General features: G+C 38.4%; 1 protein-coding gene across 1 annotated transcript; it reads left to right on the top strand.

Annotated features, from left to right (window-relative positions):
• Positions 1–900: 900 nt before the first annotated feature.
• Positions 901–19842, top strand: PAXIP1 (PAX interacting protein 1). Its single transcript, XM_053467184.1, has 21 exons — positions 901–1247; positions 3870–4004; positions 5312–5355; positions 5871–5934; positions 6582–6695; positions 7204–7845; positions 7975–9514; positions 10061–10155; positions 10420–10515; positions 10739–10876; positions 11056–11177; positions 12181–12365; positions 13218–13261; positions 14642–14703; positions 14999–15101; positions 16104–16272; positions 16704–16804; positions 17497–17631; positions 18196–18271; positions 18368–18432; positions 19408–19842. Exons 1-21 carry the CDS (start codon positions 1167–1169, stop codon positions 19417–19419), a joined length of 4023 nt encoding a protein of 1340 aa, XP_053323159.1. The 5' UTR covers positions 901–1166; the 3' UTR covers positions 19420–19842.
• Positions 19843–25264: the final 5422 nt, after the last annotated feature.

Here is a 25264-nt window from a genome sequence, read left to right as displayed (position 1 = left end):
TTGTTTCTCTCATGTCTTTTCCCACAGTATTTACAAAGACAGTCATTGGCCTGGGATCCTACTTACAGTAGGGTTGTCCTCCTTTGTAGGTTTAAAGGCACCACATGTAAGCATATTTTTCCGTAAAGTAATTCTCCGAACACGCTTTCTTTTGCAGTTGTGAATCTCTGACACGCTTTTTTTTTATATTCCCAATTCCACAAATTAGTCTGTCCCTGCTTCAGGACAAATTAGCATAATTTTTATTTAGTCTCTAGTGATTTCAGTTCTCAATGCCTAATAATAGTGAATAGCAAAATCATTTATTTACAATGAAACCCAGTATCTGAGCAATATTAGCAGAAGAGCTGTGATCTCAATTGAACTACATATAAGAAGGGCCTTGTGTCCCTCTGATGGGGTATTTTCACCAACTGAGGAGTACTTTGTACCACTCCATCCAAACTATTGTTTCAGCTAAAGCTCTGGTTGGCGCTTCATCACGTAAAGCAAAGCCAGGGCAAGGGAAACTGCGCCTCTTCACCTAAACCCTGCTATAGTGTATAAACACCTTGGTGACTAAAAAATGACTCCTTCCTTTTGAACTGCGCCGGGCACAGCTAAACCAAGAGAAGAAAATACAAATAATAATAAAAATAATAATAATAATAATAATCCTCCTCAACAAACCACCTATTTTCGCATAACAAACGACCAGCTGCTGGGTGCTGACGCTAAGCTTACGCTACAAGGCGCCTTTTCCCTCAGGGTCGGCTTTTATACGGCTTGCTCTCAACGCCCCGCCTACTCCACAGACAGTACCATTTCTTTAGCATGTGAGATTCCCGCTCTCACCTAAGACACCGAACCTCGAGTCTTCGCCCCGCTACATTTCATAGTATTGATGGGCGAGCTATTAAAACCAACTGTAGTATATTCCGTAGGAAACTCATCAGTTATTCCAATCTCCGCGTTATGAGCCGATCGCGTGAGCAGGCGGCCACCCCTTTAACCCGCAAGTGGTAGGTACGGCGGCGCGCTCTCTGGCGCTTGCTGACCGTGTGTGGAGCCGTCACTGCAGCTTCATTGATTCCCGCCCGAAATTGACCGGCGGGAGGTATGCATTAGTCTGCCCTTCCTCGCCGTTAAGATCACCGAGGCCTCCGGCCGCCATTAAGACCGCCACCATGGCGGAGGGGGAGCTGGAAGTGCCCGAGGAGATGTTCAAGGGTGTGAAGTATTACCCCGTGGGGGATCTGGATCCTCAGGTAGGTGGCTAAAGGCTCACGTTTCCACTTTATTCTGTATTACGGGTTTGGGGAGCGCTTCGTGCTCCAGGGTTCCGTGTGAGGGCAAATAGACGGCTTGGGAGCCTGCAGGGTCGGCCTGCACTTTATAAGGCCCCTCTCCGCACTTTATATTAACTTCTCCCTCGTTGTAACGTGGTGTTTGCCTTTGTTTTCGCCATTCGCGCTTTACTTTCGTTTCTCTCCACGGCGTATGTGTGCGTTATTCCCTTTCTCAGGTATTTACTTGTTGCAAAAAAGTGAGCCCATTTGTACTTAAAGCTGCCTTTTGGAGGGCTCGGGGAGATGACGTAAGCAGCGTACTTCCTGCGAAATAGTGAGACACACATTGATCTGAGTTTCAGCGGCTCTAACAAGTAGCATTTCGGTAGCTTGGCTTCTGCTGTCACTTTATTCAATAGAATCGCGTTGTTTTAATCTAGAGTTGTTTTAGGAAGATGTCTTTTTCTATCCCTGACGTTTATTTCAGAGGAATAGAAATATCTAGATAAGTATAAACTGCACAATCAATGGGGATGTTCAAGTGCCGTTTACAAAGTGGCTATGTTTTTTTATATAAAAGGTACTAATTAAAGTACAAAGTATAAAAAGTGAACTTACCAGGATAACAGAATTATTGTACTTTTATGCTTTACGTTAGCTGCCTGCAACGCCAGTATCCTAATTAATCAATGAGAAAAAATAAATGACATCACCGGAACTTTCTGCGTTCGAGGCTATATATCATTATAAATATAACGGTGAAAATCCAAGCGAGTAAATATTACATATAATTTCACCCTTCCTTTTGTTTGTTACCCATACTACTTTAGACTGTAAGCTCTCGAGCGGAGCTTTAAAAAGCCCACCGTTGAGGTCCGTGTTCTCAACTCCTGATGTATCTGTGTATTAATGTATATTAGTGATGTGTGTTAACTGCCCCAATTAAATTGTACAGCACTGCTTAATAAATAAAAAGATAATATAATAGTTAAAATCCAAGTGAATAAATGTTATGCGTCTCAGTACTATCGGTAGTAGGATGTGGCCGGTTTGACTAATTTGTCTTACCTATATTTCTACATTAGCATTTTGCAAAATTTAAGAAGCAGAAACGCTAAAAAAAAACCTAAATCATTGTCCCATCAGCCTCACAGGGTTTAAGGAAAAACTGTGATAAATAATCTGTCGCTGGAAGTAGAGGTTAAGAGAGTGACTCGCGCTGCTAAAAAGCAAAACATTTATTATAAGTTACTCTATCAAATTGAACACATTCTATAATTCGACTTTACTTGTAGGTTTTATTTTTATTTTTTTTGGTGGTGCATTTTTAGGTTGATTTTTCAGGGAATAATTTGTTCTAGAGAACAACATGCAAAGGAATCATCTGCATGCAAACTGGGTAGTTCCCCAATATGTGATTTATGTTATGAATGGACTCCGTGTCCGAGACCCCTTGGTTATATCAAGAAGGTGAAAAGAAATGTATTTTGCCAACCCAGCTACACAGATCAGATGGTTCTCATGTTCTCTCTTGCCTAGGGCCTCTAGGCAGTCTGCTTGCCTCCTGCCTTCCACAACATCTGTTGATAGGTAGATAATCTAAAATGTCATAGACTGTTTCAGACAGAAAAGCGTTTCCCATTTGGGTCGTTAGATTGGGTTTTTTTTTTGTTTTGTTTTTTGTTGTTGTTGAAAATATACACAGGAGCATCTGCAGCCATTGGCCATCACATAAAATATCATAGACCTTAAAAATATTTTTTGGCAATCCAACCGATTTTTCAGGTGTTAACAGTGTGGCAAGAATCTCAACCAATTAACCAAACATGAGCCAAAAAAAAAGTTGAATAGTAAACAATCTGAAATGCAAATGGAAATACCATAACCATAAACCAATAATAAATCTTAAGGGGAATTAAAAAGCAAGTATTTTTATTTGAACATTAAACACAGTGCTGTGTACAATAATGTATTTTAATGTTTGTCCAAGCATGGTTTTATATCATTTCGTCCCAGGAAGCTTATTTTATCTGCAGACCTGGAAGCTGCCAGTTTAGGCAGGTGTAATATTTAGAGCGACTTTCCCTACTCCACTACCACACTGAGCTAGCTCTTTGACAAGTCTGCGTCCCCATAGGCTTTCATTTGTCAGTGTCCTGTAAAATAACGTCCATAAAGACATGATTGTATGAATTTAGTATGCAAGAACTTGGCTGTCCTGCACAGAGCCCTGACCTCAACCCCATTGAGCACCTTAAGGATGAACCGGAACTGAGATTGCGAGCCGGGCGTCTCTTCCGACATCAGCGCCTGACCTCACAAACGCTCTACTGGATGAACGGGCAAAAATTCCCACAGAAACTTCCCAAAATCTTGTAGAAATTCTTCCCAGAATAGTGGAAGCCGTTATAGCTGCAAAGGGGGGACCGACTTCATATTAATGTCTATGTATTTAGAATGTGATGGAATCAAAGTCCCCTCTGGTGTTATGGTGAGCTGCCCCAATATTTTTGTCACATGGATACCTTCAGATTTATAGAAGGTGTATTTTGTCAGCTCAAGGTGTTCTCTTTTATAAACTCGATATTAATTATGCAACAGGTGGTTCAGATGCTGAAGGCTGGAAAGGCAAAAGAAGTTTCCTATAATGCTCTCGCTACACACATTATTGCAGAAGATGGGGACAACCCCGAAGTTGGAGAAGCTCGTGAGGTTTTTGATCTTCCTATTGTAAAAGTAAGTGATTTAAACTTCAGCAGCGCTTTTTTTTCCTTCGCATATAATTTTAATTTGTTTCCATGTTTCATCGACCTATGGGAAATGTATAGATTATTCCAATATTAGATGTTTGATGTGGTGTGGAAACATGATTTGAATTCAATGGTTCTCTTGCCCATGCTTAAGTTTAAAAGGTAGATGTCAGATTGTTACCAGTCCTAATTCTTAACACCTGTCTACACTGTTTGCATGAGGAGTAAAGGATAATTTGTATAAAATGTCCCTACGTGGGTCCCGTTATGATTTATGGGTTTTGAAAGCGCATGTCCTCTGTAACTGATGCCAACGTGTGTTCTGCTCTTAGGCGTTGGACTCGTGCTTTTCGTGTATATGGGTGCAAATTTATAGGCATGCTAGGAAGTTGATATTAATGACAATCTATGCAATGCGTACAACTGGAAGGAAAAATACATGATTTTAATCTTGTATAACAACAACATGTGGCTACAATGTGGCTACAACTTTTCCTTATTTTGCTGTGTAAGCATAAGTTTAATGTATAAAGCTGAAATGTAGGATTAGGGGATATCTGTGCTTTAAGGATTTTACTGGTTTGTTATGCACCCCAGGCTCAATTTGGTCAACAAGTTGTAACTTAGAGTATAAAGATCGGTAGAATCTCTTGTTCTTAAAACATATTCAGAAGTTACGCGCTGCTGGTGTTTGTGTCAAGCCCTCTCGTATAGGATTATAGTATACTTTATTGATTATACACCTTCTAAATACCTCTACTACCTCTATATAGCTGACTTAATGCATCGACAAGGTTAAATTACACCAGCAATTTACCCCTCTGCTGCTTTTATGCATTTTCTGTGTTAGGGTCTATGGGTTTTGGAAATGTTAAGTCCCAGGGAGCTTCGCAACAGAGAAACTTTTCATCTTTATAAATATGTGCCGAAATTATCCAGTTTTTGAGAGAACTCGATACATTTTATTGGGCCAGCGTAGAATAAGATGTAGAATTACATAGGGTTTTGGGACCTCAGAAATCTAAAGCCGAAGCCCATGGACCCCGAATTACAATAAAAGGTCAACAATCAAACAACCAAATACAATTTATTTTTTTTGTCTCGGGCTAATAATTTCCCAATTATCAACTTTTTCCGTTTACTATTATGTTTATTTTTTTTTTTTTAAAGAACAATACGTTTTTCTCTAAGAGGCCATATTATGTAATTTTACCTGTCTGCTGCATGCTGTAGTAATCATTTGGTGGGAAAAAAACTTTGAAAGTAATCTTTGTGTTTTTCTTTTCTTTGCAGCCCTCCTGGGTTATATTGTCTGTTCGCTGTGGCGCCCGCCTTCCGTATCCTTTTTTTGGATTTATTGGTTACAATGTTACCCTGAAGTTTGCAGAGTTTTTTGTTTCAGAATTTTTGTATGGAATAAAATGGATTTATATGACTGAGAAGGTTCATTGTAGCCTTACTTATAGTAACAATTAGGTCTTAAAAGTCAGGCCACAGAAGCGCGTTTAGATCCTGATTATGCTGCTGAGAGTGCCCGTAACGGACATCACAAGTAATGGTTTTTGTAACCCATCCAACACAAAAGTGATCAAGCTTAAAATATGCTTTTTAGTGCTCACTTATCATAGTATTTATGCAGCTAGGTAAAGCGATACTGTTCGTAGTATGAGTTCTGTGCCCACTGATTATTACGAGCCTGTCGCCTCTTCCTCGACATCCCAGCTGTTACCAATAAGAAGGAAAATGGTTCTACATATGTATCTTTTGTAAATTTTTAGGTCATATTTCAACACAAAGGCTCTTTTCATGAGCGTCTCACAAAACAAGTTCCTTCCTTAATAAATATTAACAGTGAGAATGGATTTTCTCCGGAGTCTGGCCAGATCTTTTTTGGGGTCGTTGCGTGTCTCTCACAGGTACGTTTGTGGATTTTTTTTCTATATCTTTGATGGGAATTCACGCATCGGTGCTATATTTTACATTTTCACACAGGACTAACTAGACATGCAGAGTTATTATTGGGATTTGTCGCTTCTAGTTTTTTTATGCAATTATGGAGTGACAATATTTCACAGCTCTAGAATATGTGATTATGAGACATTACGTATGTAGTTACTTAACGTAAAGAATGTTATGCACTAAAGCTGTTTAACGCTCTTTTAAATGTCTCCTAGTATGGTTACAGCTCATGTGACAAATATGATTACTAAGCCAGCGAATGTCCATATAACAGACGCTTATTTTGATTGTATGTTGCTTCCAGCTAAGACCCTGACAAAGATCTGTTTGTTCCTTTAAGCAGAGATTTATTTCATTTCACCATATTAAGTTGGTAATATGCAGGGCAAACTCAGCCCTCCGAGTTAGGGAAATGTGCTGTTTTTACAAAACATACTTTTTTTCTCACCTCTGTGATGTTTTCTGAGAATAAGGCATAGGGGAAGTAAATAATGAAATTTAGTATCTATTTTTATAGGTGTTGAATGCTGTTCAATACAGCCATTGCATTTTTGTTATAAAAAACCAACAGAAAAAAACATTTATTCTTTTTCCTTTGTATTAGGTTTCCCCAGACGATCGGAATGCTCTTTGGGCGCTAACTACATTTTACGGCGGGGACTGTCAGCTCAGCTTAAACAAAAAGTGCACGCATTTAATCGTTCCTGAACCTAAGGGGGTAAGAATAATTGTTTTGTTTTTTTTTGTTTTGTTTTGTTTTATGGTATCTTTACCACATCTTTTACATTTATATACTTTTTTTTTTTTTAGATGTAAACGCACTTATTTTTTTTCTTTTTATGTAAATAAACTAAAATCACAGCGCAAGAATAATAAACTACTAAGTGCAGTGTGTACACAGCACAATTAAAAGTGATTGTTTCAGGCTAATTAGAAGATATTTAAAACCATTAAAAAACTAAAAAAATTAAGCAATCCTAAAAATACAGCTTGTATTGTTTTTTATATATGTGGCAGTCTGTTCATCCACCAACAGGAATATTGTAAAGTGATTAGATTGTGTGACAGCTAACTGTACTTAGAAATTGTTTGGCTTATGGGCACACAAGGAACTCTGATCTAAAATATGTTGTGTTTGATTAGTTTAACTTCTATATTTCATTTGTTACTAGAAAATGTATAGATTATGTGCAGTGTTGTAAACATATGTTCTCCTTATTTTCTAGAATAAATACGAATATGCTTTTCAGCGTGGAACTATAAAAATTGTTACTCCAGACTGGGTTTTGGATTCAATATCTGAGAAGAAAAAGAAAGATGAAGCACCTTATCACCCACGCCTGATTGTATATGAAGAGGAGGAGGAGGAGGAAGAAGAGATGGAAAATGAGGATGGAGACTCTCAAAATGTTAGTGGAGATGAGGAAAAATGCTCCTCTAAATCAAGCCCATTTACTTCCCGGGAAGGGTCTCCTTTGGCCAATAGAGAGTTTTCGCCTAAACGTACCACCTCAAATAAGTCAAAGGGCGAGCTAATGTTTGATGATTCCTCGGACTCTTCTCCTGAAAAACAGGAAAGGAATTTAAATTGGACACCGGCAGAAGTCCCGCTGGTGAATACTGCCAAACGAAGACTTCCACATGGGAAAGACTCTGGGCAGATTGACTTGTGTGCCAATGTTCCACCAGTGCTGGGCAATATTTTGCCTCCTGAAGCCCGAAGCAGTTTGCTTACGGCAGCCCCTGGGACCCCTGGTTCTGAAAGACCAGATTTGATGTCTTTCCGTGGTCCAGCTGTAAGGACGCTAAGAAATATTACTAATAATGCAGAGATACAACAAATTAATAGACCATCAAATGTAGCACAGGTAAGATTTTTCTGTATAAATGTATGTACGCAAAAATGCCAAAACCCCCTTTTCCAATCCCAGATCAAATAAGCAATTTCATTTCATACAGAGTTTACATATTTGATCATTATTTTTTTCCCGTTGTAGATCTTGCAGACTCTTTCAGCATCTACCAAAACTTTAGAACACCAAGTTACCCACCCACCGCAAGGGCATCCAAACACTGTTTTTGGACAAGTAAAACCTTTAACGTCAGAAACACATTTGTTGCAACAGTCACAGCAACAGCCTCAACATCATCCTCTTGTACAGCTGCAGCCGCAGCAACTGCTGCAGTTGCAACAACAGCAACAAATTACACAGCAGTCTTTCCCGCAACATCAATTTCCACAAGTGAACCAACAACACCATGTCACACAGCTGCAGTTTTCGCAACAACAGTTACATCGACCGCAGCAGCAAACAATTCAACACTTCCAGCAACATGCGCTGCAGCAGCAGCTTCATCAGCTACAGCAGCAACAGAGCTTGCAGCAGACGCTACAGCAGCAGCAGCAAAATCTACAGCAGCAACAGAATCTTCAGCAACTGCTTCAGCATCAGCAGAACTTGCAGCAGAATCCAGCGCAGCAGCAGGCCCTTCAGCAGCAACCAACGCTGCAACAGTCTATTCAGCAGCAACAGGTGCTTCAGCAGAATATGCAGCAACAGACGCTTCAGACAAGCCTCCAGCAGCAACAGAATCTTCAACCCGCCATTCAGCAGCAAAATCCAGCTGTGCAGCAGAACCTGCAGCAAAGTATGCAACAAATTCAACAGCAGCAGAATATGCAGCAGATTCAGCACCTGACACTTCAACAGAAACAACAAATACAGCAGCAGCTCCAGGCGCATACCCTGCAACAACAGTTACAAACGCAGACTCTTCAACAGCAGCAACTTCAAGCACAGACACTACAGCAACAGCAGATTCAGCCACAGACTTTGGCTCAGCATCCAATGCAGGGCCAGATACTCCAGCAGCAACAACAGCATCCGCTTCAAGGACAGGCTATGCCACAGCATCAGATGCAGTCGCAGACCCTTCCTCAGCAGCACCACCTGCAGCAGCCGCATCAGTTACAAACTCAGACCATGCAGCAGCATCAAATGCAACCACAGAACATCCAGCTGCAACATCAAATTCAGGTGCAGACTCCGCAGCAGCATCAAATCCCACCCCAAATGCTGCAGCAGCAAACTCTACAACAGCAGCAAATCCAGCAGCAGGCTCTGCAGCTGCAGCAGCAACAGATAAAGCAACAGACCCTACAGCAGCAACAGCTGCAGCAGCAAATACAACAGCAGCAAACCCTTCAGCAGCAACAAATGCAACAGGCCGCCCTTCCTCAACAGCAAATACAACAGCCTTCAGTTCAACCACAGTCTGCACTCCATCAACCCCCTATCACGCAGGTGTCAATCCAGCAGCAGCCTTTACAGCCAGGTGCACTACAGCAGACTTCCCTTCAGCAGCAGAAACCCAACCTCCAGCAGCTACAGCAACAGTTACAGCAGCAACATCTCCAGCGACTGCAGCAGCAAAGACAAATGCAAAATCAGGCACAGCAGCAGCTACAGCACCAAATTACTAATCATCAGGCAACACAGCCGCAGCAACTTCACGGTCATGATCCGTCTGTAGAAAGTAAGTTGAGCAGCAGATCTTTGAGGACCCAACTGCTGCATTTATTTACCAGATATTTGCACCCGTTTTCCATGCATGCATTTATTTTTCAATAATTGTTTAATGAAATGTGGGGCTTTTTTCTCCTCCTGGGACAGTACAGACCACCTAAATGAGTCTCAAACATTTGTTAAATTGGAATGGATCTTTTTAATTATTCAACAAAATCATGGGAAGGTTTTTTTGGTTTCCCTTTAACAAAAATATAGTTTTGTTTTTGCCGTTTTGACTTAAAGCTACTGAAGCAACAGCTGTATGTCACCTAGCAGACCTGCAACAAGCATCCCCCATACATCCCTGTGTATGTATTCGGATTGGCTTTTGGCCACATAAGGAACATTTTAGTATGAAATCCCTTGACATGTTTTGAGATGCATGTTTTTTTCTTTTTAAATACAGTTTTGTTGGCATTAATATAGATGTATGCCTTTTGTGGCCCTTAGCAGTCTAACTTTAAGATTGTCTTTTAAGATGGAATATTTAGGCTTTCATAAATATATCTTCTAGTTCCTGAAGACTATTTTCTCTTGGGCTGTGTATTTGCAATTGCTGACTACCCGGAACAAATGTCTGATAAACAACTTCTTGCAACTTGGAAGCGGGTAAGATTGCTTTGTACCTCTTTCTAACAAACACCACTGTGAATTTTAACAGACCTTATGCCGAATATAAATATAAGGAGACAGATTTACATATTGTCCTGAAACTATTTCTAAAAAAAAAAAAAAAAAAAAACCTATTTAAAGGCACACCAGTGAGGTCACCGAAAGTATTGAAAGTAGAAATCACAAGCAAAAAAAACCCCAAAACTCTAGCTTCCGCTGTAGCTGAATATCCCTCTTACCTCTTATTTCTCTTCTGTAAAGATAATTCAAACCCATGGTGGTACTGTGGATCCCACCCTTACAAATAGGTGTACTCATCTTCTCTGTGAAAGCCAAGTCAGCAGCATGTATGCCCAGGTGAGTATCAATGTCTTTCTGTTTAATCAAGTTCTTAATAGACTTCTTTCTACCCTGTAGTAAACTATTAATTATCCAGGGGGGTCATTGACTGGGACAACAACATATTAACATTTTTGTTCTTAAATCACTCTAGTATTTTGGCCTTGTGCTTTGGACCACTGTCCTTTTCATAGCCTCTATGACTCTCTCACACATTTGCTGTTCTGGCATTGTTAATTAGGCTATGAAAGAGCGGAGGCGCTGTGTAACCGCTCATTGGCTGAATGCTGTCTTAAAGAAGAAAAAGATGGTACCTCCTCATCGAACCTTGCATTTCCCTGTTGCATTTCCACCAGGAGGCAAACCGTGTTCTCAGCATGTAAGGATATTTATTTTTCTCTGTACTAGTTGCCATGTAACAATCATTGACGTTTAAGCAGTCGAACCAACGAATAATGGTAAACTAGTTAATGAAGCTTACGTTATTTCATTATATTTTGTTGGTTCTTGATAGATTTCTGGGGTATTCATATAACAATTTTTTTTCTTGGGTGTCAGATTATTTCCGTGACGGGGTTTGTTGACAGTGACAGAGATGACTTGAAGCTAATGGCTTATTTGGCGGGTTCCAAGTACACTGGGTATCTCTGCCGAAGCAACACAGTTCTTATCTGTAAAGAGTAAGTGATGGATTTTTTACTCTATCTTCTTTCCCTCCTTTTTAAGTGTTGTAATTGATACTTTAATTGGTGATCATATACAGCATTATTTTGACTTTATCATTACATAAAGGGCATATTCTAAAAGGTATCTTTTCCTATTTTGCTGAATATAAAATATTACAAGCCTGATACGTAATTGGGGACATCTTTAATGAAGCAAAATGTTATGCCATTCACGTTTTTGTTATTGTTAAATGTAGGTTTATGGTTAAGCGTGGCACAATAATTGGAAATGTCCTGTGCCACATGTTATAACCGTAGAAAAAAATCCCTTAAAGTACATGGCTTCAAACTATATAGACAAATAAGACATTGCAGACATTTAAAGTGAAATCAAATACGAAATGGTCTAGTTGACAAATTAAGCTTGTTGCTGGAAGGACTAGCCATGAGCACTGCTTATGCTTGCAAAAACCGAGGTAATATATCACAATGTTTAAGAATTGTAACCAAAACTACAATTCTTAATATCCCTGGTTGGGAATTATTGCAGCCGAAGGTATCTTCTAAAGTATGCAGTCTTGAATGTGAATGTTGCTGGTGGATGAGATGAATGGCACTTCTGGAATAGCTGTGTTATGCTCATGCATAGTGATCATAAATGCATCATTTGTCATGGTGCAGTGGCACGTACGCACTGGGGATTATAATCGCTGTTGGCTTTTTTTTAATGTTCTGCCCTTCCCTGAAATTACTATGTATAAACTGTAGCTGTGGTCTATTGCAACTTCAAAGGAAATCCAGGTTTTAACATTCTCAGCTAAACCCAGCTTTATGTTGAGAATGCTCATTTATTTATATTTTATTATTATTCCTTGCCTTCTCTACAGTGCATCCCTCTGGCTGCTATTAATCTACATCAGGCATTTGCAGTTCACAGTTGGTGGGACCCTGACCGTATACATTTTATTTTTTTGGTCTTTGTTTTCTCCCAGTTGTAACAACTCTCTCTTTTGTTTAGGCCCAGTGGGTTGAAATATGAAAAAGCTAAAGAATGGAGGATACCGTGTGTCAATGCATTATGGCTCTGCGACATTCTTCTTGGAAACTTTGAGGCTTTGCGGCAGATTCAGCACACTAGATACACTGTATTTAATCTTCAAGATCCACTCGCTCCTTCTCCACATCTGGTGTCTAACCTTCTTGGTAAACGCACTTTTAACATTTTGCTATTCACACATTATGCCTAGCTTTGCTTTGGTAATTTGGTGGGCAGAATGGTAATCTACCATTATTCCTTTAGTTATTTAATGTGGCAAATAGTGGGACATTAATGAACCCACGTGCAGTTTTAATTTGCTTACTACTGTTTGTGTCCAGTTGAATTTATATTTAAATATTGTAAAGAAATCAGACAGATGGAAAAATCTAAAGTATGTTAAGTGATCCTCTCCCTATTCACTGCTGAACTATTTTATCAAGAGAGTGGATGGGTTTTATTGTACTTTTCCCCCTTCATGCCCCAGCTATGTAGGGGTGTTAATTAACTTTTACCTTATGATTGGAAATTGATATGGATTTTTTTCTCAGTTACATACATACTACATAAGGTTGAAAAAAGACCATCAAGTTCAACTTTTCTACCTAACCTTCCTACTCTTGATCCTAAAGAAGGCAAAAAAACCCAATTAAGCTACTTCGAATTCTGCCATCAGGGGGAAAAAAATCCTTCTTGACTCCAAAAGGCAATTGGATTTCTCCTTGGATCAAGAAGCTCTAAAATATTCTATTTATAGCCAATTAGTAACTGGATGTTGTGGTTTATCAAGGCTGACAAATGGTAATGGAGATGCATTTATTGAGACAGGGCGTGCGAATCATAGGTGCCCACAACTTGAATTTGCAGAACTAATTTAGCCGTTACAAAGACCTTTGATTTTGTGAAGAACGCTGTATACGAGCTCTGTGATGCACCTGGAACATGTGGGTTTTTTTTCTCCTTTTTTGGTAGTTATGAGCATAAACCAACAATTTTCAATTTACTTATTTTCTTTGCAGATGCATGGAGAGTTCCATTAAAGGTTTCATCAGAACTTGTTATGGTACGTTTACTGCAAACATCATTCTGATTTTTAAGTTGATTTAGGGGCACAAATAGCTTTCCTGTATAAAATGATGTCAGGTTATGTACCTGGTATAGATTTTACTTAGAATACTCGTGTACCAGCTTCTTGTAAAATATAATAATTGAACTTTGGAAAGAGATACATTCTCAAATGCATATGTATGTGATTCCTGAAAACAGAACTTAAAGGGAAACACCAGCCATCATATGCTCTTTGATGCATATCATACCTGATCGTCTCTATCAAATTATCCTTTCCTCATTGCAAGTGCTCTGGAGGGATTCTACATGATCCCTCCTTATACATTTGCCTGTTTCCCTGCCCCCACGCCTAGGATTGCAGGAAATATCTTGAACTGAACACATCTACTTGTTTTCCTTCTATATGTAAAGAATGCATTTTAAAGTGATTGCAAAGTACCTTAATATGCATTCTTTATGAGGCTATATGGGATACTAAACTGCCTTTTTCATATATAATGTGCCCCGCTGTGCTGCTAGAAATTTTGATGAACATTCTGCATGGTTTACCAGTGATCGGGGCTGTGGAAGGTACACGCCATTCAAACACCCAAAATTACAGGCAGAGCAGATTAGTATGTACTCATCGCTGTAACAGAAAAAGGCTAATTCTGAACCACATCCGTGCACCACTTCATCAACGTTTACAATTAGCCAAATTATAGATAACGTGTTTAGCCAGTGCTAAAAAAGTTTACCACCGTGCTTACTACTACGGGTTGATCTCTTCCTATTAAAAACACATAACCAAGCCTGCTTCTGATGTTTTGTATGCAGCTCCTAATATCTGCATATATTTTTTTTTTACACATCTGTGCTGAAACCTAGTGACATTTTTGAGACACAAGTGCTGCAGTCTGTATCAGTTGAAACCCTATGAACTTTTTTTCAAAATAAAAAATGGAAATAAATGAACCTTATGGCCAGAGGTCACCAATATGTACGTCGTCTACCTGAAGAAGATTTTTTAGTGATCTTGGGAGTGTATGTCTTGAACCTGCGAGCATTGGCGGGGCTCTTCTCAGTTCAGTTAACTGTGAGTTTTCATAGTTGGAACTAGTTGTTCTGTCTTTCGCGTTGATGGGGGCATCTTCGGCAGAGTGGTTGTCTAGACAGATAATTTTGCGGTTACTATTATAGTACGCCGGACAAGCATCCTTAAACAGTGCATCACCTTTACATGTGCAAAGTCTTTTTTCTTTTTGTGTACAGCATGAAATATCAACAAAGCTTTCATATGTTGTAGCAATGTACCTTCGATAGCACACCATACATATAAAAAATATATACAGCATGAATATGGTTTCATCGTGTTTTTTTTTTTTTTTTTTTGCAGAGTATCAGAATACCTCTTAAACCTAAACAAAATGAGCCTGTTGTTCAGCCTAAACGACCAAGGTAAGCTAAATATTTGGTAGTGCAATTTTCCGTTCATTAAAACTAAAATAAAATAGCATGGTAAGCATGCATTATCTACCACAAAGCTGTTTTGTAACGTGCCAATCTGGCCAAGTTTCCTCCTTGAGGCTGAGCGTAGATATAAAATGACGTTGCAGACGTATCACCCTTGTATAAGTATAGAAGCATTTCATGTATCTTGCCAAACGAGTATACGAGTACTATGCATTTCAGCTAAAATAAAAAGTTAGCATCTAAATTACTGGGTGTAATAAATATAGTTTTTTTTCCCTAGAATTGAGGATTTACCAACCCCAACGAAAAAACTTTCCCCTGACCTGACTCCGCATGTAATGTTTACTGGATTTGATCCACAACAAGCACAGCAGTATATCAAGGTATGGTATAGATCAACAAAAGTAAGAATTGTGTAAAAAAAGCTATTTATTGGATGATTTAGGTACCGCTGTATGAGAAGAGATGTCTAACTGGGTAAATATATTGGGTTTTTTTTCCTCCATACTCTAAAGAATAATCAGAAATGTATATAAGTATCTGGTGGTAGCTCGTAAGGAGTAGAATAACTGGGGTTCCCACCACAGAAAAGGTTATTATAAAGGGGAGGCACATTCTGTTCATGAGAATGTTTGTTTTCTTTTTAGACCCACCATATGCTCGGGTAACCATAATTAAAATAAGATGCATTTAAACATTTTCACTATAAAAAGCCTAACTGTTTAGCTCTGTTAAAATGGAGTGCAGCTTGTTTGTGTCCTTTATCTCTATTATAGTAAGGCAAAGCTTGTGCGATCTCCAGTGCTACATGCCTTTCCTTCCCCTTAACATCCCATTAAGTCGCACATAGCTTGCTTAATTCCTATGGCTATGGCGATATCATATTCCGCATCTACCCTATGATGCCAGAAGCTTTGTGGATAACAAATAAAACAAGGATGCACATTTTGAAAACATGCTTAAATAAAAGTAATTTAATACAATTAAATGTTTTCATTATGTGCATCCTTGTTTTATTTATTTATTATCCACAAAGCTTCTGGCATCATAGGGTAGATGCGGAATATGATATCGCCATAGCCACTGTTAAATCTAGAAAGCTAAGAACTGCTGACGAGATGGGAGGTTGGGGAAGACCTTCTTTACTGAATAGATATGACCGTTTGTGAGAACCAGTAATACGCATTGTTTCTTAGCAGCAGCAACGAGATTCATGTATATAAAAGAAAGTTAAATGGGGTTCTTTAGACCTGGGTCTTTTTATACACCTATTCAGTAATTGTGAATTGAGACCTGCATGTACCAAATGAGTTTATAGACTGTTAGCTTTGTGTTAACAAATATATGCAATACGTATTTTACTTTATTTTTACTCTTTATTTAAGAAACTCTACATTCTCGGTGGAGAAGTCTCTGAATCTGCACAAAAGTGCACTCACCTGATTGCCAGCAAGGTGACCAGAACTGTCAAATTTCTGACTGCGATTTCAGTAGCGAAGTACATAGTGACTCCAGAGTGGTTAGACGAGAGTTTCAAATGCCAGAAATTTGTTGGTATGTATAAACATAACACTTGATTGAATTTTACGTGATGAGGAAGGAAGAAGTTATGAAGGCTCTGAATATAGCGTATGCAACAATATCCATTTAACTGACCAGCTGTGAGCTAGGTGCAGCCGACAAGACCTTTTTTAAGGCTTTCGGTAGCTGGTTATGCAGACGTTTAGTGACTGGCTCGCTTCCCCCCCCCATAAACCTAGTTATAAGTGTTTATAAATCTTGTTAACAGTGTTTTTCATAAACTTATAAAGCATTGATCCTTAATTACCACCCTTAGTAGTAACTTGGCTTAGGTTGTAGTTCTAACGAGCACTTTTCTGTTTCTGTATACAGTAGGAGTGAAAATTTAAACCAGGTTTGTCTTTTTTTCATATACAATAAGCCAAATATAGATTTTAGAATGCTGTCTTTTTTATTCATTTTAGAGGAACAAAGCTACATACTGCGAGATGCTGAGGCAGAAGTCTTGTTCTGTTTCAGTTTAGAAGAGTCTTTAAAAAGAGCGCGTGTATCCCCTCTCTTCAAGGTATATTTTAAGACAAACTTACAAAGTGAACAATAATTACTTTTGTGGTTCCTCTATTACCATTGAACACCCACTGTCGTGATGAGTATCTGCTATCGGCATAAAATTAAAATGTTAGTGAGTTTATGCTTCGACTCGGATCGTACTGTGTTGTGCATCTGTTGCAGTCAGTGGGATCTCCGCTCTTTCAGAGTTTTCTTTTGAGTTTTCCCTGACTGATACGTGATCAGGCTGTGCATATGTCTGCTCCTTACACATGTGCTGCAGAGATTCTAGCTGGAGATGGTACAATTTGATGAGATGGGCTCCAGTTGGCATTACGTTTTGCACTGCATTACTTAATGCACATCTTACCTTGGTTTGATCAGCCTCGTCCTTCTTGGCCGCATGGCCCCGTCAGCCTACTCAGTCTATCATTGTCCTGGACGGACATCAGAAGGGCTTAATCCAGAACCATGAAAAAGTACTCTTGGGATATGTCGGCGCAAAAATTTCTGAAGCAAATATTCTGATCTGTTTGGTAGTCCAACCATAAATGAACATCCTTAAACAACCAGTCTAAATGTTCTTGCCAAACAATCATCAATATGAACGAAAGTCTTATTGTTGGATAGTTCCATAGGATTGATGTTAACCTTAAGCAAACGAGTGACTCGAATCTCATTATTCTCTTTTCCCCCTTCTTTCTTCAGGGTAAATATTTTTACATTACACCTGGAATCTGCCCCAGTCTATCAACTATGAAAGCCATCGTGGAGTGTGCGGGTGGAAAAATACTAACTAAACAGCCTTCTTTCCGAAAAATCATGGAGCATAAGCAAAACAAAGTATGTGCGGTCACTTTTCCCCAGTAATTTCCAGGTCAAATTCATCCTTTTAATTCTGGTAGTATATTCAGAATGACGATATAAGATATTTTTTTAAAAAATATGTTGATTTCACACTCTGTCGCTGTGATGAATGCCATTATGCCAATATGCATCAAATTAATCTTCCTGTTTTTTCTGTTAATACCATTCGCAGGCCTTAATGTATTGCAATGCTTCAGTCCAAAATATTTCCTGCAGCCTGAGAATGCTTTTATACATAAAAAATACGAGACAGACACTTATATTTATACGTTTGACCGATTTAATAATTCTCGTAACAGGTCTTGACAAATTTTTGTGGAAGTTTGAAACCAGACAAACCTGGGAGGCAGATTATTGTTTTAGAAAACAAAAAATAGGAGCCAGGTCTCAAACAATCCAGGAGCCATGGCCTGCTTAGCCCTGGGATTTGTCAAGCTGGCCTGGAATTATGTTTTCATTCATGCATTGATTGTCCCAGACAGAGGTTTTTTTGTCAACCTTCTTTTTCTAAAAAGAGACCTATTTGCTGTTTGTTTGCAGAGCTTAGCAGAAATCATCTTGATATCTTGTGAAAATGATCTCCATCTATGCAGAGAATATTTTGCTAGTAACATTGGTAAGCAAAGTCTCCGTCTTTCAAACGTCTCCTTGAAAAGTCTTCATTGTTAATTTTTTTTAATGGGGTTTTTTTTTTTTTTTTTTTTTTTTACAGATGTTCATAATGCAGAATTTGTTCTGACTGGAGTTCTTACCCAGACGTTGGATTATGAATCATATCCTTTTGAATATGTTATATGAAGTATATTTGTAGTTTATTTGCGTTGTGCTCTTTAGTATAGATGGGATTTTTATTTCATTTTTATTTCATTAATGCTGCATTTTGTTTTTCAAACGGCATTAGGCTCCAGCAGAAAATTCTTATGTTTAGCAATACTGTAAATTTGGTCCGCAGTTCCAATTTCTAGCATTTTATTGGAGGGAATCTACCCAATTGGAAACAATAAACAGGTAAATTACTGGAATTACCAGGGTGTTGGGATGTTGTGTTAGATGCAGTTGATCCAGAAAAAACAACAGCTGGAGGTACCAGGTTGCTCAGTCTGCTACTCTGTCAAATTCAGCGTTTTATTATTTTTTTGTCTGTAGTAATCCTGTCCTAACACTATATGAGATTAATAATTTATTTTAGCGATTGAGGTTCTCTAGTATCAGTGAGGCTGCAGACGGGACTGGACAGACAAAGGTTTGTTCTTTAAACCATAATAAAACCTATATGGCCCTGTACACGTGCAGATTAGGCATAACGATAATTGTTCTCCATTTTTTTGTTAAAAATATCTGTATGTTTTGCCGCCGTTAGCGCTGAGGTTTAAGGGAGGCTTGTGCTGGTTCTCCTGTGTTTGGATAAAAATTAGTCAGGTTTCCAGACTGCGGCAAGTTCTTTGTACGCCTTTTGTATAAGTAAATGGGATTAGTTCCGCTATCTGGCGAGGATTTCACTAAAGCCCATGGTGTAGTTTATCAAGACCACAGGCAAAACTATTATACAGTTTAAATCAATTGCTTTTACATTCCAGATCAGCACTGGGCTGCAGGGTCACTGGGCTGCATCAAGCTTCTACAATCAAGTATTTGTGTTTTTAAAATAGGTTTTATTTCTTAGGACTGGTTTGCATGCAGGTATTTACACTATTTAGAATTGGTTTTAAAATGAAATATTTTAGTGTTTTTTCCCTTGACATTCACACATATAAATTTACATAACGCCTTTGAACGATCCCGTTGCCACTGCGTTTTGGAACACATCGTGTGCTGAATCGACTTGAAGAAAATCCTGTCCTTGCTTGTGAATACACAACAGTAAACGGGGAAATAAAAATAAATTATGTGCATCTTTTCTTTGGATGTGTAACTTTGTTAAAACTAAACATAAATTATTATGTTCTGTATTATAGTAGGATTTTAAGAGCCCTGATGAGGTTTGACATATTCTTTCACTTTTTATGAGATTGTAAAATAATGAAGGTACCTAAAAAAGTATTTTTATGGAGGAAAGGGCTAATGTTTATTAAATAACAAAATTAGAAAAATAAATTTTGTTTTGTATTATTTTGTATTTCTAAATCCAAAGTTCATTTTTATATTTGATATTTTCCAAAGTTTAAAATAAATATACTTTGGTTGTAACTTTTCTGTGTTCTTTTTATAAATGGCTTTGGGTTTTCTGACATTGGTTGTGATTGCCGAAAGCTTTGAATCCTCACGCATAACTGGTCAAAAGTAGATGTTTTTAATCCTTACGCTTCCTGAGGCACAGCAGAATAATTTATGCATTATACAGGGCAAGCTTGACCCATCGTGCTGGGGAAACTAGCCATAAACTGCCTTTATTTTGAATGGTGGAGAAAGCGTTAAAACTAACTCTCCCCCTTAGTGAATTAACCCCTTACCTGTATAAAACTAACCGCGTATTGTAACAGAATTTGCCTGCAGAACCATATGGCCCATCTAGTCTGCCAATATCTTCCTTCTGTAATGTACATACTGATAAATGTATATTTACCGATAACTATTTATGGACGTGGACGGATACCTATGCCGTTGTAACTATAACTTGAATGCGATCATTGTCGTCATCCATCAGTCACCATAATTAAAAAATAAAGCTTCTGCAATTTGTAGAATAGTTAAAAAAATATTGTTAGAAAAAAAAAAATGTTCACATCTGCGCTAAGTCTTCTAGTCGGCTGGGTAATGAACGTGACCTTATCCAGCTGTGTGTGGAGCTTCTGTCTTGACTCCCTGTTGATGCGTAAATGAGGCACTCAGACCCAGCAGGACGTTCCAAGGTTTGTTACGTTAAGTAAAAGATTTTCGAGTGTGAATCAGATTTTGGAATTCACAGGACTTCTGGAGCCGAGTTACTTTTTCCTACTTTTAATATGCTATGACTTAGATTATAGAATTATATCACGATCCCGATATGGGAAACTGAGAATCTCTGCAATATTTACTTTATGAATAATTATCTCAACTAAGACAGTGACTGTAAATCAATTCAACTAATTTTCTCAATTAGGCGTAGTTTTAGACTGTTTTTTATGCTAATTCTATCTGCTTGGGATAATTATAGCTGAAGGAAATCACATGAAATTCTCTGTTGGAATAATAAACAGTTACTTCTTCTCCAGAGACATTCTATTGACTATAAGCATTTGGATTGTGTAGATGACCGTTGGAGATCATCGTTAGAGGCCATTGAATGATCTTCTAAAAAGTACAATGCATAGGTATAATGTCTGAAATGTAATAGAAAGTTTACAGTTCTAGTTATCAAACTGTTTCTTCTTGCTCAGACTTCGTTTTATCCACCCAAACATCTTTTCAGACAATTGCTCTCTTTCTACTTCTTTGTATCATTCTGAGGAACACTTTGAAGAGTCTGAAGTCCACCGGTGACTCGCAGACAACAGTAAGTACAGTAATCGGATGCTATGTGCTAATTTTCAGCATAGACTGAATCCTTTTTTTTTAAAATTTATTTATTATTTGTGAATTATGGGGCATCCCAGTTCATGTGCTCTGTTGACCGAAGGGCTTTTGTCATTTTATAGCATATTGAATTTTTGTGTTCGCAAGTGAGAGCTGTTCCTATCCATGATATCGTACAAAACTGAAAGCTGTATGGACGTGGAACGCAGACACGCAATTCTAGCTCCATTATTCTCAAAGCTATGTGCAAAATAACAGGCGTATGCAAATGAGGGAGCGTGTGCAACGGTGGATGAGACACAGAACCTGCCATTCTCTGCACTATAATGCACATCATAGCAGTGTGTGCTCCCTTTAAATTTTCACCGAGTCTCCCCCCCCCCATATGCATTTGCCCCTTTCCCTGTCAAACGTGATATACTCTCCACCTGTCGGCGCTAGCTCAGCAAAACCTTTCTGGGGTGGGGGGTCTTGTCAGTCTCCCCATGTGCAGATTTGTTGATTTTAAATTGCAGCACCATCCAGGAGTCCAAAGTGTAGGACCATAAAGGAAGCATTCTTCTGCAGCTCTGGAGCTGCAGCTTCTCCTAAAAGTCAGTCACTAATTTTATTTATTTGTTATAGGAATTTTAGTGAGTGCATATTAAAGTGTAATTGGGCATTTTGGGGCTATGGAATCTGCTGGCGCTCTCTAAATAAGAATTAATGTCAAATGCATTCAGAGTATGATTTTTATTTTTTCTAGACATGTCCATATTGACATTACCATCTTCTATATACAGCTTTATGTGATATAGTAAATGTCTGTCCTAGAGCCTGCAGAGACCATAGTTCATGTTTTATTGCTACACACACATTTAACCCCTTAATGACAAAGCCCGTACATGTACGGGCTCAAAATGCATTGTTTTCAATGGGCTTTGGGACCGCCCATTGTCCTTAAGGGGTTAAATAAATAATTCATCCATGATTATTAATCTTTGTTACAGCGGGATATCTCGAAAACTAACTCTTTATTCACTGTTGCTTAACGGTTAACATTCAATGAGCTACAATCGCTGGCTTTGCAGAGTTTGACTCCAATCCAAGGTTTGTATTATAACAAGGAAAATAAACATTTTTGCTAAATCTAACCCGCTTATTTTAGGGAAATATATTTTCTATGCAAATTGTCTTTCATGCTGTGATACACACTGATAACCTACACTTTTTTTTCCCAGTGCATCAGAAATCTGCCAAATATTTTATAGCTTCATTTACCTTCTTTGACAATGAACCTTTCTAAAAAAAAATATATGTGCAAAATATTCTCCAGCCCTCCTATAGATTTTCATATTACTTTGGCAAAAACATAATCTGAATGTTGGTATGTCTTTCTAGTATAAATCCAAATCGCAGTTCTCGCTGAGCAAAGCCGATTAAAAAGCGGGGGTAGTATTGGCATCGGATACAGTTTACTAGTCTATACAATATGTGTGGGAGTAAGAAGAGAGTATACCAAGAGCAAAAACTGTATAATAAGAATACATTTCACTTTTAGCACCACTTGTGGGGGTTATGTATAATAAATTCCTCTGGTGCAAAGTAGTTCTATCGCCATAGCTTCTCTTCTTGGCCTTGTGGCGAAGATCAAGCGTCCCCTTGTACCGGTGGGGAGGTCAACGTCTTGGCGGACCTACCGTTCAGAGAGGAGAAAACCTGTATGAGATGGGTAATAGTTCACAATACTCCATAACACCCCATATGGCTATGTATGAAAGCTAAATGAAAACTGTGACATGATGCAAAGTACCCAGAACAGCCTTCGCTGTTATTCCTTCCGGGGAAGGACTGGTGTGTCCCCGGGAGATCCAAGGCTTTAAACCATGCAACAGAGTGTAAACCACTATTAACATATAGATATACCGGTACTCTACACTTCACAAAAACTCTATGATTCTCCTCAAATACATTATCCCCACACTTAGTTTTCTTCTAGATTTAACCTTAAACAATTGCATTTAAATAAAATCCATATTTATATACCTAGCGGGGGTTATCTTTACCCCCTATGTTTCTCAGCATCGAAGATGTTAATGAAATTTGCTCACATGTTTCAATGATAAAAACACAAAAGTCATTTTTCTGTGATTTGCATAATTATAGCTCTTAATGAAAACTGGAGCTAATGAGGTGCTTGTATTAGTTATCGCTTGGTGGCCTTTAATGCAAATTGATCATTTTGCATAGTGTATTTTTTTTTTTCCTACACTTTTTTTTTTCTACACTTTTTTTTAAAGACTATTTAATGTATTTTTTTTCTACCGAACACATAAGCGGTGATATTACAAGAGTCAATCATCCTGCTCTGTGTATGAGCCTTTGTGAGATTTCAGTTGTAAAGTGTTGCTATTCTTGGAACTCGATGATACTTCTTGTCTTGAGAGGCACTTTCCAGAAAAATAGATTTTATAGAAGCTCATCTTAGAAATGGCCAATTCCGTGTGAATTTGTTCGCAGAATGTGTAATGCAATACTGCCTTGTTTTAATGGGCCACTCCAGCCATCACGTGCTTACGTTTGCTTTGCGTCCGCAGAATCCCCCATATGCATTTGCCCCTCTTTTAACCCCTTCATTCAGGAGATTTCCTGGTACATTAAATAAACTTCCAGCCAGTAAAATGTTAGACCAAGATTGGGGGGATGCTTCAACTCTGAAGCTGCACTTCTTCCTAAGTTAAAAAGGTTTTATTTTTAATAGGTTTTGAACAATTTGATAGAAATGTTCTTTCAAATGCATTTGTTCGGGGACTACCTGGAACGTCCCTTTAAGCGTTTTTCTTGTACCATGAAAAATATATATTTTTTTTTATACGGTATTAAAGTGACATTAAACTTTTTTTTTTATTATTATTATCTTTTAAACCTATTAAGCCATTTTAACTGACTTTTTTCCTACTATTCACAACACAGCTGTAGAATTGTAACAATTATAATGAGTAGTTAATTTGAATATATATATATATTAATTTAAAGTATTTGCTGTGCAATATGTTGCCCTTCCCTCTTTGGAGCCTCGAGAGTTAAACCTCAAGACAGATTAAATATATACGAAAAAAGCTATTGTCACCTACAGTGTCTTTTTGTTACTGAAAAGATAGTATATCAGGAAGACGGGATCCTCGTATAATGACAATATATCAAGATTCCCATTATTTTAATACCCAAATTATTGAAAACCTAAGAGTGAGTGGGTGAATAAATATTAGTACGTTAGTAGTAAGTTAGTGTTTAGAGGCAGAAGTGGCCCAGGCAGGCTGCTAATGGGGCAGAAATTAAGTAAGCCCAGTGGGCTAAAGGCTTAAGATGAGAACGCCTTTCTTTGTTCTTATGGCTCCGGAAGAGGAGCAATAAAGCTTGTTTAAAAATGTTGTACTCTTGTGTTTAGATCTCCACGGTTACCTTCTGTTGTGCGCCACAACTATCTGCTCGCGGGGCCGATTTTTCTGTTTGTTCTTGCCGGAGGGGAACCGGAGCGGCTGGACCCGGGAGAAGTTCCAAACGTGATCGTTTTGGTACGGGTAAGAGGCGATTTCACCCTTTTGATAAAGATTTTCTGACACAATTATGTTGCAGCCAGAAATGTCCTTGTTTTCCATGAAAACAGCTAAGTGACCCCAACTTTTGAATGGTAGAAAAGGGACAGTCCCTCGTTCGAATCCAATTACAATTCAATTTCTTTTACATTTTTCCCCATGTGCATAGATCAATCGGCCACTGAATCAGTGTTTTATAGACTACATCTGGGTAGAGATTTAGGATAACTGCTAATCATGAGCCGTTTTAATTTGGCTTGCCGATTGCAAGCTGTTGGTCTAATGTGCAACGACAAGAGGTTGCGATGTTGTAATGTTAAAGTACGTTGTTACTGGCTGGCACGTCTGCAAAGGCGATAGCATAACACATCCATAGTCAAATCTATACATATAGGGGAGGGGTATGGAGTCCATTGGAAGGCCCAATAATACCGCTCTCAACCTTGGAAATAATAGATGCTAAGGGGTCAGTACTTGAAAGCTATAAAAGACATGCTAAGGAATCAAAGAACAATGGTACCTGTAGTTATACAACATGAAGG

The sequence above is a fragment of the Spea bombifrons genome, chromosome 5, assembly GCF_027358695.1.
Source record: "Spea bombifrons isolate aSpeBom1 chromosome 5, aSpeBom1.2.pri, whole genome shotgun sequence".
NCBI classification, from domain to species: Eukaryota; Metazoa; Chordata; class Amphibia; order Anura; family Pelobatidae; genus Spea; species Spea bombifrons.
The sequence above is the reverse complement of the archived record's forward strand: the minus strand, read 5'-3'. Positions and strand labels throughout refer to the sequence as shown.